We start from the raw sequence: 15,909 nt of genomic DNA on the forward strand, positions 1-15,909 counted from the left end.
GCCATGAGGTAAAGTAAAAAAAAAAAGAAATCTGCACTAAACTGTTTTCTTAGAGTTAAGCAAAAGATTCTACAGCCATGCTGGCAGCTGTGTGAGGCTGTACTTAGAAGTTACGTAGTAAGTAGCTGGCTGTGGCAACACACAGACAAGCACTGTGAACACAGGACACAGACAGGACATCGGTATGACTAACATAAGCAAATAAGGTTGAAAATCACTAAAGTCTTCCTCCAGGGTGACTGTGCTGCTCTCTTGTGACATTTTTAGGCCAATCACTGGGCTCATCACAGAGGACTGCAAGATGCACTGTGATGTCTTCTTGATTCTACTAACATTGAAATAATGTGTGGTCCATATAGATGATACACACGTACACCAATGAGGCTTTTTGAATGCCATATATTTGGTTTTCTGCAGGGTTGTTTCAGAATTGAGATGCTAAAATGTCCAACACTATGTGGACCATCATGGAAAGAGGTATGCTTTCTTTTCAAATTCAGTGAGTATAAACATGTATTTGAAGAAGTTTAATTGAAATACAATTAAAAACAGATTTGTTCAGATGAATACTCTCAGTGGTTCTGCCGTTACACCCTCACCTTGCTCAGGTATGACCAGTAGTTTGTTGACTAAATGACTCTCCTCTATTTGTGCTAATATTACTCACGTTTTAAAATTTCAATGCTTTTATTATAACCTGTTCTCAACCCAACTCATCACACACGGCCTCTTTGTAAGGACCCATTAGAGTCACTTGTCAACCCGTTAGGTAGCCCTGCGCATCAAACGGTTTTAAACACAGCGAGCATGTGGTTAATGTTGTGAATTCAAACAAAACTAAATGGTTAGATTAACAGTGAGTTATAAACAAACACTTCTTCTTACTTCTTTCGTTTTTTCCAATAAAGAAAGAGACATTGTGGTGGTGATTTAGCCATGGATTTAACCAGACTGAAACGATTACGATATAGAACAACAACAGGCACAAAGCAATCTGTTATGGAGAGGAACAATGCAGAAATAGCGCAGAGCGGAGTGTTGTGGCCGGGCGCCTGCAGGAAGCACGTGGAGCAGGTCTCCCAGTGTGCCAGAGACAGTTGCGTGAAGAGGTGAGAGAGGACAGCAGTCAACATCGGCCATGACGGCCATGAATTCCTTTTTCACATAGGCTTCTATTCAAAAGGGCCAGGAAATATTCCTTTGCGGCCGGATCCATTTTTGTTTTGCCTGTGCACCTTGTCGTTACGTCAGAGCTGCTCTGCTGGTTACACGGTAGAGTCAAAATCCATACCAGAGCACAAATTCCTACCGTCCTACCATCTGTACCGTGTATACCGTACACCCCGAGCCAGGCTGCAACGCTCTTGCTTAATACTGGACCAATTTAAAAAAAGATCTTGTTGTCGTTAATCACTCACACAGAAATTCATGGGGAAATAGGGTCCAGTTTGAAAAATACCAAAATTCCTCTTTAATGTTGTGTCAAAATACAAGAGGCCAGTCTACGAGTACAGCAGAAGTCTTGCAATAGCATACATTAGAGTTAAATGTGTTTTTCCTGGACAACCAGCAAAGGAATGATCATTTAAACAAGAAATGCATTTAAATCAACTTACTGTATCCATCATATTATAGTTTTAAAGGTTACCATATATAGTTTTCAACTAACTGCCATCATCATCCAGACAATCTGATAAACAACAGCATGATGTTATGAATTGTCTCTTTTCTATAAGTGCTGGAGAAATAAGTATAACCATCAAACCTCACTTTCATTTCAGCACACACACACACACACACACACACACACACACACACACACACACACACACACACACACACACACACACACACACACACACACACACACACACACACACACACACACACACACACACACACACACACACACACACACACACACACACACACACACACACACACACACACACACACACACACACACACACACACACACAGTACGTAGCACAGGGTTATTGTAGCCCACCCCCTCTTCTTCTTTCTCCATCTGCACCAAACTGCTTAAAGTGATAATGAGTTGTTTTTAATAATTAATTTGCATATAAAAGCCGCGCCGTCTGTGTGGGTGGCAGAAACAGATCCTAGATCACAGTCTGGCTGCTGGCAACGCTTCAGAGAAAACCAAAGAGAGAGACAGGAGGCAAGAGAAAGAAAAGGACAAACTGAGAAGCAGCAAGAAGGAAGAGAATGAGCGAAACAAAAAGAGGAAGAAAGAGATGAAACAGAAAGACGTGCCAGAGAAAGACTGCTGTGAACAGAACATTATGCATTAATGTAACGCATTGGTTGTTCATGTTTGAGAATGTTTTCATAGACCTGCAACAGTTTTTTAAACACTGTTCCGTTTGTGTGTTTTGTCCTTTCTCTTTGAAGCCTTGCTTAGTGCAGTGTGTGACCGGATAGGAATGTCTGCCAGTTGGCTTTTATATTGCACTGTTGATAATATCGTCCAAACTTTGGTCAGAGATTGTGTGTGCGAGTGCGTGTTTTGTAAAACTCTGATACCTTACATCCGGGCACGGCGATGAATTGTTTTAAAATCAGCGAAAGAGAATAATTGATGATGCTGGGTGATTATTATTCAGAACTCAACGGCAGACAATTACAGTTAGGATTTATGGTATACGCTATTGTTAACAACCTCGATAGCTGTAAAAAAGTGAAACGGCCTCTATCACAAACACATTTAGTCAGCTAGCTAAAAACTTAAAAGGCTCAAGCAAACAAGCAAAGAGTGCCGTGTCTTTTTAAAAAATAAAAAAATAAAAACAGAGGGATGCATCTTTCTCTAGATAAACAATCGGTTTGGAAGCCTTTTAAAAAGACAGAGCTCTCTCCTTTGAGTGAATGCCCGTCCGAGGTTCACTCTGGTGAAAGGATGCATTTGGAATTGCTATCCTGGTGCTTTATCATTCGCCCTCTTAGAGTTTCTACAATTCCTCCAGTTGTTCCACCTTGACCTCTAAGAAGTGTGCCGGACTCTGAAGCCAATTTGACACAGTGGCCAAGGAGAGGAATTACAAATAGCAGGCAAGAAGACTTTTTCCCATTAACTTACAAAAGAGAAAGAGGCATTTGTAAATGTGTAGATATTTTGTTAATATCAGAATTTGATTAATTTGGTCAGGTAATATTTAGAAAGTTTAAAGGAGCCGCACGATTAAATAATTGAATCCCCATTTAAGTTAGCCAGAGTGCAAAACCAGGTATGAACTCGGGAACCCAAAGATTTTCTACATCCGGTAAGTCCTCCTGCGTTCACTAGAACAAAACAAAAGGTGACGTCCTTAAGGGAGCCTGCGCCACTGAGCAGCTTTCCATAGGAATGAATAGGCGCAATTTTCCCATCTGCCATCCATTCTTTTTTCATGTCCATGGTCTGGCGCTAGCCCCCGCTAAGGTCGTCAACGAACCCTGAACCAAAAGCCGGCAAAGGTGTTGTGCAGCACTTCACTGAGGGTAATTACAACCGCTGTGACTGGCTAACAGCTAGCACTGAGCAGAACAGGCTATTTTGCTGGTCGTGTTTGTTTTTAATACCAGTGTGGGAGCATGGAACAACACAGTTAAACAGCCTTAATAGCTTCACCATGGCAGCTATAAAACATCAGGCATCCGAGGGTCACCTTATAGGGGAGGTACATTTGAAGACTGCTCATTCGTCTTAAGCAGGATGCACAACTGCGTGAAGTCACTGAACGATTCATCAGAAAGGATAGGAGGATTTCATTTCATTTTATTTTATACAGCATATTTGTTGTTGTTTGGTTTTATCCGATTGGAACTGCTGGAGTTACAGTAAACAGTAGACGGCAATGCTGTGTTTCAGTGTTGATGCCGCACGCTGCAAGAGTTGGATGGCGCTTAATAACCCACTCTCAACAAGGCTACACTTTGGCTTAATGTTCTGGCTGGAATAGCTTTTGTAAAAATATTTGACGTATACACAGCCATAGCCTTGCCAATAACGTGGTAGAATTGCAAACCATCTGAGTATTTTTAGCCGCTAAAGTTGAACTTTTTTGGCTTCATGCCCCACTGAGCAGCTTCCATAGCAACGAACAGGGCTTCCACCTCAAACGCTGTATGCAGTTTTCTTTATACATCCATGGCTCCACTGTCTGCTATATCAACTACCTGGGGAGAGCAAGTGATTGCTACTGGGGAAAACAAACACACTATCGTCTGCCTACTACCCACTTCCTTTGTGCTATAAAGCAAGCCTTCTTTTTCCTGGGAGATTGCTGCCAGTATTTCTCCACTGTGTAACTTTGAATGGGCTACAACCCCATACACATCACACATCTTAAACTCCTTTGTTGATTTTCAGTGATCACGTAGCTGTCTGCTGCTGCAGCAGTTGTTATTTTGAATATGCAAGAAGATGGAAGAGGCATTCATTTGAAATGGTGATTGTGGCTTGCACTGCTTGATTGCCTGTGACAGAAGCGTCTATGTGTTAAGGTGTTGACTTCAGCAGTATTTTTTCCCTCTTAATAATATCTAAATTATTGGGTGATAAGGTATTATTTGACGGGCAAAACAGCTATTTAACTTGCATTTGTTCAGCTCTACCTTGAATACAGTAGGGCCAGGACTGCTGAGTCAAACTGCTATGGAGTGTAATGCTTGTGAAAGTGGGAATAGGAGTGTAAGTTTTGCAGGAAACACAGGAGTTAATACATGATCTCTCTCTCTCACACACACACAAACACCTAAAACTTCACACACATTTTGGTGAGAGTTCACACTGCCTTGCATAACTCGCAGCATGGACGCAACCCACTCACTAAAACACTGAGAAACATACACCTCACATAGATAATCTCTCTGGAAACAAGACGAGGACATGTGTATCTACCCACCCACATACACACCTACACAATCACATCATTTCTCTCCCATTATCCCGTCAGAAGCCTTGAGACTGACACACAAACACATACACAGACATCTCAACTTACTGATAAAGACCTGTGTCAGAAGGTAAGTGTTTTTGAAAGGTTATTCTCTACTGTGTGCACCAACTCTTGGTATCAGATTCAATAAGACTGTGCGGTTTGGGTTGAAATCAGGGCTGAAAGCGATTTCACTGCCTTTCCAGGCACAGAAGCTTACAAAACCTCACCTGTGTGATTCATAAAAGTGCAGTAAAGATGACTGATGAGTGAAAGATACTGGAAGCCAACCATGAGGCCTTGGCACTAACGAGTCAGTGCTGGAACCCGTTCAAATGACTTGTGGAGGAAGGAAAAGATGCCAAATGTGATAAGTAGCACATTTAACAGCAGCCAAACCCATGTACACACTCTTTGATGCAGTGTCTCTCCTTTTAGCATTCGTTTTCAGTATCTCGCTAAAAGTCAAGAGATTGGAATCCATTCATATTGGATCATGAATATGAAGTCTCCTTAAATAATAGCCAATGTATGAAGATACATACATTTCTACGAAAAAGGGAAATGTAAGTAAGCTATTAACTTGATTTCTTGGCATCAAACGTATATATAACATTAACATGGACTTAAACTCAAAAATGTAACAAACATTAAGTATATACTCACTGGAGCTGGAGCCAAGGCCTCCTTGTTGTAGTACTTTTTCCTCTCATACTTGTCCCGGATGAACACCTCCACTGCTCTAATTGGTTAGGATTAAGGACTGAAATACTGCACCATGATATCAAAAAAATCAAATATCCACCGTACATATAGAAACATGCAGTGCATATGCTAAAATCATCAACAGATTGTAGTTCCTGAAACTCTGGCAGTCCCCAGCCATCCAGGCTGTGATTAGGAGGTTGCCAATGTAAATTCCTGGACAAAATTAGAAACATAGGTGGCGTAGCAGATGTGGGAGAAGCTGAGACTGTTGAAGCTGTTTTGGCGCACACGTCCTGCAGGAGTACCTCCATTTCAGAACTGTTTAAGTAGAAGTTTTTTTTACATTTGGAGTCCGGTGCTCCACCCTCTTTAGGCTTTTGTTTGGGCATTCTTGACTTGATTCTTTCAACTTGTCAATTCTCTTTCTGTGTGTGGCTATTTGCACACTGCCCTGCAGTCTAATGCCCTTTTATGGGGATTGGCAGTGAGTTTACCTGCTAATCAGGATCAAAAGGTTTATTTCCACACGTTCGCAGTGCATATAAAAAAAATAATAAATAGTCAAAGAATGTACTGGGAAAACTGTATCGCAATATGAGATATTGGTGATATCGCCCAGCCGTAGGACATACTAAATATATTTCTGGCAAACTAATAGTATGGTGATATGGATATTGCAACGCAGGTTAAGGTAATTTTAAAATGAATGAGAAGCTAAGAATGCATTAAGCTCCCTTCACAACTACTATGAAACTTAACTTGTCAGGATATTTTAAAGTAAATCCTAACAGGCATTTACAATAGAAATGATGAGTGATGCAACACACCTTGTTTTAGAGAGAGTGACGTATGTCGTTAGAGGAACGGCAAAACAATTTCTCAGCATATGGAATCCTTTCTTAGAACTTTTAGAAAATGAGAATATCCCATTATCATGAATGTCGTCACTGCTGCTGCTTTTTGTTTTCTTCTTCCGTACCATTATTTCACCAATTTGCTATTTTGGTACTTTACTCTTTAGTATTTTTTCTTCTTCTATTTTTTTTAATATATGAGCATTTTATGCGGCTTTTATGTTCCTTTTTTAACTGTTTTATCATCATTTTTTTATATGTGTAAAAATTGTAATAAAATGAAATTATGGGTCACGATCAATGTTTATATTAAGTGTGACACACATTCAACCTCACAACCACAAACACACACGGCGACAGTACACCAAGGCATTACATCGGCGCTGTTCTAGACTCTCTTATCTCCCTATTTCTGCAGAGACACTTCTGTCGGATCGAGTAATAGACTTCAAAAGATTGAAAAATTATGACCAACCGCAAGAGTGGAGCTGCGAGATAGGCTGAAAGAGGCAGGCTGCGGGGCTGACAGCACTTATTTATTACTGTTGACTGGAAACAGCAGAGCAGATAGGATGCTACACTCTGCACAGCACTGCACCGTGTATAGTGGGTAACTGTGTGCCAAATGACATGGTGGTTATGGACACATTTGAGTGTCAGATGAAGATGGATGGTATACCAATGAAGAATCTACTTAACACACCCAATGGACCAGAGAGGCTGATATACACTGGAGATCAAAACTAGAGAACAAAGTATTACTTCTTGATTTATTCTGAAATACTGTTATATTTTGTTGTTCAGAATTTGATAGAATATCAACTGTGTCTATACCACTGCTGTACTAGCATGTTTCTTAAATAACCAAGTCACTTCAATCCTTTATCCAGTGAAAACAAATGTCAGAGAACATTTTCAGATCCCTCCCAGTTATTGCTGTTGATCTGGCACCTGGTGACAACTGACTAAATTGTTGGACAGACCATTTATCTGCAGCTCCCCTGGTTACTTTGTAAGATGGCAGCTGCTCTAAGGAGGCTGAAACCCTGAGACAGCAGGTTGTCCAGATGAAGGCCAAAGGGATGACCCTCTCAGCCATCAGAGAGAGGTTTGGGCGTTCACAGTCTGTGAGTTCAAGAAGATTGAAACTTTACAAGGACACAAATTCATTTAAGTTCCTTTAAAGAAGCCGCTCTTTCACGTAATACAAGTGCACGAGAGGACAGGATTATAAAAAGACTCTCAATGGGGAATCGGTTCAACAGTGCAGCTGGAGTTGCTCACCAGTTCAGTGCTGAACAGGGCAAGGATCTGTCTCTGCACACAGTGTCTCATCGTTTAAGACGTTTTGGATTGAAAGCCCACTCTGCAGTGACCAAACCTCTCATCAGCAGAAAGAATAAAAAGGCTAGACTTGCTGAGGAGCATGTTGTGTGGACAGAGGAGAACTGGTCCAGAGTGACTTCAGTGTTGAGAGCATGTTCAGTTTATTTGGGTCTGATTGAAAACATGATGTTGGGCGTAGGACTGGGGAAAGACTGAACCCAAAGTGTGTAAAGAAGTCAGTTACATTTGGAGGAGGAAGTGTCATGGTTTGGGGATGTTTTCTGCAGCAGGAGTTGGGCCTCTTGTACAGCTACATGGCAGGGTGAATGCAAATGTTTATGTGAACCTCCTTCAGCAACATTAAACACCTTCACTGCAATTGTCTACAATAAACCTGCAATTTTCATGCAAGACAATGTCCCCTGTCACACTGCAAAACAGGTTAAGCAGTTCCTTGAAGCTAAGAATATTGAAACAATGAAATGTCCAGCCCACAGTCCAGATCTAAACCCCATAGAGAATCTCTAGAAAACCCTGGTCGACAAAGTAGTGGCTAAGAAAACCACTACAGTTAGTAAACTGTGGAAGAGACTGAGTCAGAATGGACCAAGATCAAACCAGAGCAGAGTGAGAAACTAGTGATGTCCTGTGGGCGCAGATGTGCTGAAGTCATTCAAAGCTGTGGCCTCTACACTTCCTGTTCATTTCTGAATCCTAGAGAAGAAAACATTGTTGAAATCTTCTCTTCTGACACAATGAACACTGTTCTCTAGTTTTGCTAAAAAATTTTAGTACAGTTGTGGTATAGCCACAGCTGATTATCTATCAAATTCTGAACAATAAAAAATAACAGTATTTCAAAATAAATCAAGTACTAACACTTTGTTCTCTAAATTTGATCTCAGAATCAGAAATACTTTAATAATCCCAGGGGGAAATGATTTAAGTTTAGAGGTCCATTCTTGAGCTTTGACATACATTATCTCCGCTGGAGTCAGTGCTGTCCATCTCTGATTAGATGGATGTCATAGAGTTAAACTGATTTCATATTAATTATACTGTAAGTGCTGATATGTGGTGATATATGGTAAACAATAGAAGTACAACTGTCATAGTTAGGGTTATCTTTTATAAAAGAGGTAGTCAGAAATGGCAGATGCAACATTTATAAAGCACTTGATTTAGCTTTTATTTGTCATTTTTTATTAATAAGAATATGAATAATAAAAAAAACAGTTGTAAAGTAGTGCATCTTTCAGTGCCACAGAGGCGAAGAGAGAGAGATTGGTTTCAGTATGCAGTCTACACTACTATTATACTTTATTATTATACAGTGTTTGAATGTGACACCCTGTAAATTCAGATGGATTTTGATTGGTGTCAGTGTTTCTATCATAAGTCATCCCAACGATATGACTCATTACTGTCATTATAGTTGTGGTCTGGACTCCACCGTCCTCTTGATTTAGAAACGATTTAAATTTTAAACTATATACTTATCGTTATCGTTATAGTTCTTGGTCATGATATTCTTTTCATTAAACCTCACACAGATTTATGGATGTCAGCAGTTATAAAGGCCATCATTGTGAAGATACAGGAAGTTTAGAAGGCTTTGAATGACAAAACATTTTATAGAACTTAAATGTAGACATTCTTTGAGAAACATTTTGGATTTGTTAGACGATGTGTTTCACAATGATTTGTGAAAGATTCTCATCAATGGGTAAAATCTAATGCAAAATTAAAAATCAAAACATACGTCAGAAGAAAGCTCTAGTGTCACATCATTATTACACATATTAACATTATGAGATAGGGCATGTCTTGGCAGAGGTCTGCGCTCTTTATGTGACATTAAAAGAAATAGTTAGAATATGGCTAATTACTAGTGTTAATTACTAGATGTTTACAAACAAAAAATTTGTACTGACCAAACCTACATGAGTCAAACTCTACTCTGAAACTGCAAATATTACAAGTTCACACTGCTGTAGAACATAGGGATTCATAAATATACACACAAAATTTAAAGCATCTTTTGACTTGGATCCTCTTAATAATTCATGAGTGCCCCAAAAAACAATATTTGTGAAATTTCAAGGGGTCTCTATAACATTGACAATCTGCCATTTTTTGCAATGCATTTCTATTATTTCTGTATATTCATCATCATGGATCATGCGTAAAATGAGGCTATTGCTGATGTTTGATTCGTGCGTGAGGGTGATTCATCACAAATTCACTTTGTGTACAAATGTATTGGCGTGCATGCTATTCTTGCCATCACCATCGAAGCCTGTTGGCGCAATATCAAAAACTTCACTTGCTTATAAGAAAGAAACGCTTTTAGTCCAACTCTAGTCAGCATACAGATATGTCCATAGGTGTAGTGCTGCCGGAGTGCAGGTTTTCCAAGTGAGAAAAACCGAATAGTTGCAGTTTGAATAATCTGGTTGACATTCATACACTTTTTTTTGTTTGTTGTCATTTTGACATTTAATTTGGCTTGATTTATTCACAACACCAGCTTATGCACTAAGTAACATGAAAAAAATATATATGATAACAAAACTTAAAATTCTCGGTAGCTGTCAAAAAGTGGTAAAGGACTGAATGATACCGGAGAAAGACTGTATGATAGCGGCAACCTGAAAGTACGCTTTCACTACACCACTGGATTTAACTACTTTGATCTTGTGTTATGAGTTGACCCATCCTAGGCTTACGTAAACTCTGGCAGTAGTAGTAGTAAAAAGAAAATAATAATTAAAAGAAAGGAAAAAAATTGCACTACACCACTGGATATGTCAAAAAGTAAAAAAGGAAGCTTACTTGCAAATTTTGGATGAATCAAAAAAAACAAAGCCGAGAGTTTGAAGACCTTTCTGTATCTCATTTGTGCCAATACATAGAAGATACACTGTAGAATGGCCGTATTGTATCACACTGTGCATTAAATTATTATTATATATCAGATGTACTGACAAAAAGCTACATGCAATTATTCTCTGGCTGCCAAGGCCCTGTCTGGGTTTGTGGACCTGGAATACTGGAGTGAGGCAGACTTTTTTCATGTATTTTGGTTACTGTAGAGAATTCTAGAGTGAAACAGACCGTTTTATGGTTTGCACCGTGTTGGGGACCCTAGAGTGCAAGGGATTATTTCAAAATGGCTGATTATTTAATTGTCAGTAGTTTGTCCTGTGTGTGTGTGTGTGTGTGTGTGAGTGTGAGTGTGAGTGTGAGTGTGAGTGTGAGTGTGAGTGTGAGTGTGAGTGTGAGTGTGAGTGTGTGTGTGTGTGTGTGTGTGTGTGTGTGTGAGTGTGTGTGTGTGTGTGTGAGTGTGAGTGTGAGTGTGTGTGTGTGTGTGTGTGTGTGTGTGTGTGTGTGTGTGTGTGTGTTGTCCTGTTTAATCTGTAATGTTATGATCATGATGGAAGTTGTACTGTCACTATGTAAAGTCTGTTTTGTGGACCCCTTGAAGAATAGCTGTCCTAATAAACTACCCACCCTAATGTAGGAGTTGAAAACAAAATAGCGAATACGGCAAGGGGATCAAACTCTCAATTAGTCATTTACATACATAGTACAGTAAATAACAGGTCCAAAATGATGCGTGAGTATGAACACAGACACACACACATAGAAAGTGCTCACACACATTCAGGCGGCAGCTCCTCTAATCCCGGTTCTGTTATCTGCTGTTTTCAGCCAGCGGCGCTGCTGTCAGGACGACTAATGGACTTCAAAAGAGTGAAGAATGATGACCACCCGCACAAATGGGCCTGCCAGATACAAGATAGGGTATTAGAGCAGCGTTTCAAACAGGGAGATTATTTATTTCAGTCTGCTGGTGGAAATATGAACATATGCTGCTGTGTTAACCACACAGCTGTCTTGTCTAGTATCGTGGAAAAGGGCAAACTGGATACCGCTGTTTCACTGTTGTATACACACACACTGCAAGAGGTGTCCTGATTAAATGTATGGAATGACGCTGACGTAACGGAGCCCGTCACTTCTTATTTGCTGCTGGAAGTGACTGGAATGCGCTGACGACGCTGAAGTTTGACGATGACAAGTTAGATTTGATACTGTTATTTCTTCGCCTTGACGCGGAAAAGGGCCCATTGCAGGAGTGATTTCAGGTAGTCGTATATCAGTATTAGTATATCATTGGTACGGACATCAGTGTCATTACCAATCTAGTTCAGTAATTATTTGAATAAGTATGTCATTTAAAAGAAGATCTACATTTTGTTTTTAAAATTATCAACCTGAGTGGGACTGGAACACTCTGCTCAGCTTGCTGCCCCCGGATAAGTGGTTGTTATCAACTTGCTTTTATTACCAATATCATCTTATTTCATCTATTTAGGATTTGTTTATTGTATTGTTTTCCCTTTTGTTTTCGATACCTGTGTTAAACATTGTTTTTGTAAAGCACTTTGAGCTGAATTTCATGTCATGAAAGGTGCCATTTAAATAAAGGTTATCATCGTGACACTATTGTTACTATAGTGAAGTTTCTTCCACTTTTAACAGTTAGTGATGAATCAAGGGTAACTGCACCTCAGTGTCATGAAAACGCATCTGTTCTCACCACTATTAAAACGAGTATCATTTATCATAAGTACCATATTTCTGTACTTGATACAGGCATTTATAGGCTAAGATAAATGTACGATCATTTTCCAGGCCTTTTTCAGTGATGATCGAGCTCATATGACAGACAGGGATCGTGCTATACACTACTATTTATATATGCGTTTATTATCAATCTGGGAATAAAGCAACATTAATGTATTAATGTATGACAGGCAAGACCCAGGTGTGTTTACTCATGGGCAAACTGTAACCTACACTGTACATTTAATGATGATTTCACTGTCTGTCATTGTCTGCACTGCTGCTGGACGCTTTCAAATTTGCAGACCAGACTAAACCTGTAAAGACACTAAGTACTAATTTCAGCGTCAGCCTGCACATGAGCCCAACACTGACGTGGAGTTAGCAGTCAAGAGACGGCTTGAGCAGGGAGCTCCGGGTGCGCTGGCAATGCGGACGGACACAGAGCTGGTTGGAAAGGTTTCCCATAAAACCACAGCAATATACTGAGAGCGGACTAGTGGAGGATACTGGTCTGTCTGTGGCCGTCTGAAGATCTCTGGTAGGTGGGCTTCATACAGCTGTTTGGCCCTGCAGTTGCCCATGTCCACCATACTCTGCAAGGAGAGAAAGAGAGGGAAAAAAAGAAAGGAAAATGTACGTGTGGTTAATCCTAATCCTTTAAGAACATGTCAAACACACACACAGCGAGTTCTTTCATTCACCACATTTGCATTCAACTCAATTTGTCCGCCGACTCCTTTCCATGCACGCTCACACACATACAAACACACAGGGAGGAAGACAAACTGGCCGTATGTGTCGAGGCTAAATTAAGAGGAGGGTGATAAATGGGGTGATGATAGGAGAAGTGGAGGAGATGGACTCGGAATAATCAGCCATCCAGAATTAATTAGCCATTGAAAACAGTGATTAACATTCGGAGTAAGGTTCTTTTGACTCACGCTCAGCTGATGGATAGATACTGCCTTAAAGAAACACACACACCTTTAATGGTGTGCGCACATACACACTAAACAAAGAGATGGAATAACAATTAAATTGAATTGGAGGATTAAATAAATTACTGGCATGCTCATGTGAGTTTCACAGACACACACAAGTTCTCCCAATTTATTGTGTGTAATTAAATCAATTGACTTGCTCGTTACCCGCAAAACACACCTTTACACAGATTAATTACTGGTTTCTATATTCCCAAAGCATTGTGTGTTAACATGTGTGTTGCTAAGCATGTATGTATGTCTACAATCAACTGCGTTTGCAAAACTACAATGCATTTCTGTGTCTGTATTGGTCTTATCAGAATCATAGATATGAATTTCAGATATAATCAGTGTAAAAGTTATTATGTGTGTACCCTCCTTTATGTAGAGACCATGACTGCAAACTGAGCAACAGCACTGAGAAGCCATAAGGGTTGTCATTTATGGTGATATTTTGTTTAATACTTAAGGTGTCATTTCAGTATTTTCATGCTAGTGTGTGTGTGTGTGTGAGAGTGTGCGTGTGCGTGTGTGTGTGTGTGTGTGTGTGTGTGTGTGTGTGCGTGTGTGTGTGTGTGTGTGTGTACCTGGATCTGCTCAGTTGTCCACTGGTCCAGATTGACAGATTTGACTCTGGAGATGTGGACACCCAGGTTGCGGTGGATACCGGCACAGCGGATACACATGAACACCCCGAGGTTCCATGACGCCCATCGAGGACCTGCAATGGGAGAGAAACAAAAAAAAACTAGAATCACAGGCTTATGGTCATGTATGTATGTATGTCTCCGCCAACCATTGAAGTTACAGTTTACATCCAAATTGCCCAGACTTGCATAATATAATCAGTGAACATGTAGAAATTTCATAAAATGTATTAAGCGTATTTTTTGGTGAAACATGGATGCTTCAAAACATCTTCAGCTCAGTTTCAAGATAAATGTCACCAATTCAGTATACGACCAAATGACTCCCCTTCTGTTCGTTCTTTCTATTTTATTACAGACATGTAATCAAACAACAAAAAAGATAAAAACAAATCATGAGTATTTTCACACAGAACGGGATAATTACGCGGCGAAAAGCGACGGAGCTTTCGCACCGCAAATAAAGACATCAACCAATCAAGATGTGTTGTTTACTTATGAGGATAAGAAGTGTGTTGGACATACATTCATACATCACCCTGTGTCACTAACCTAACCCTGACACTTAACACAACCCTTCCTCATGCCTTTACCACAGTCCGTGTGTAGATGACCTTTCAGCTTTGGATGTCATCATTTCATCCTCTTTCATCATTTGTGTGAAAAATTATCATAATTAGCGTAGAAATTCTTGCATTATGGACAAAAACATGTTTTGTGAGCTTTGACCTCCAAAATCTAATGAGTTCCAGTAAACATTTGTGCCATATGTAAAGAGATGCCATCAAGGCGTTCCTGAAATATCACATTCACAAGAATGGAACAGATGAGAGGTCGCAGTGACCATAGTCTCAAATAGTCGGACCTATCTTCATAGCGCTGACATGCATTAGACTATAGTTTGGCTACACAAGCTAATCATTCTGGGATAGGGTAAAAATTGGCTGTGGCTTGATTGCATTTCCTTCAACTAATTGCAATCGTCTTGGGCGGATATAGTTGAGGTACTGGAGTGAAGCACTGTTCATCCGGTGAAGCACTGTTCATCCGGTGAAGCACTGTTCATCCGGTGAAGCACTGTTCATCCGGTGAAGCACTGTTCATCCGGTGAAGCACTGTTCATCCGGTAAAGCACCGTTCATCCGGTAAAGCACCGTTCATCCGGTGAAGCACCGTTCATCCGGTGAAGCACCGTTCATCCGGTAAAGCACCGTTCATCCGGTGAAGCACCGTTCATCCGGTAAAGCACCGTTCATCCGGTGAAGCACCGTTCATCCGGTAAAGCACCGTTCATCCGGTAAAGCACCGTTCATCCGGTGAAGCACCGTTCATCCGTTGAAGCACTGTTCATCCGGTAAAGCACTGTTCATCCGGTGAAGCACCGTTCATCCGGTGAAGCACCGTTCAGCCGGTGAAGCACCGTTCAGCCGGTGAAGCACCGTTTATCTGGTAAAGTACTGTTCATCCGGTAAAGCACTGTTCATCCGGTGAGTCAAACTACAGACACCCTGACCATCCTTTGGCTGTTTTTGCCAAATTCGAAGGAGCTCCCTCTTCCCTCTTTCTTTCTTGTTCACAAGATCGGGACGAAGAGATATGAGGCCACAGTGACCTTGACCTTCCACCATCTCCAAAATATTATAAGTTCATCCTTTGAGTGGACGTTTGTGCCAAATTTAAAAAGCCAAGAAATTACATTCAGGGGTTCCTGAGATATCACATTCACAACACTGGGATGAAGGGGACGGACGGACAACCCAAAACCGTAATGCTAATCTGAACCTCTTCAGTCAGGTCAGTCAATCAAAAATGTACT

The 15,909-nt window shown here is 40.5% G+C and overlaps 1 protein-coding gene across 5 annotated transcripts in view; it reads right to left on the minus strand.

Moving 5' to 3' along the window:
* The window catches only part of LOC310954189 (stromal membrane-associated protein 1-like), a 122,380-nt gene that overhangs the window by 84,539 nt on the left and 21,932 nt on the right, over positions 1 to 15,909 (minus strand). For all 5 annotated transcript variants that reach the window (XM_083923539.1, XM_083923538.1, XM_083923536.1 and 2 more), the window contains exons 2-4: positions 14,034 to 14,167; positions 12,971 to 13,056; positions 5,607 to 5,682 (exon numbers count right to left, since the gene is read on the minus strand). In XM_083923539.1, the coding sequence (XP_083779665.1) occupies positions 5,607 to 5,682; positions 12,971 to 13,056; positions 14,034 to 14,167 (296 nt within the window). The remainder of the gene's footprint in view (positions 1 to 5,606; positions 5,683 to 12,970; positions 13,057 to 14,033; positions 14,168 to 15,909) is intronic.

The sequence above is a fragment of the Echiichthys vipera genome (assembly GCF_963691815.1).
Source record: "Echiichthys vipera genome assembly, chromosome: 11".
Classification (NCBI taxonomy): Eukaryota; Metazoa; Chordata; class Actinopteri; order Perciformes; family Trachinidae; genus Echiichthys; species Echiichthys vipera.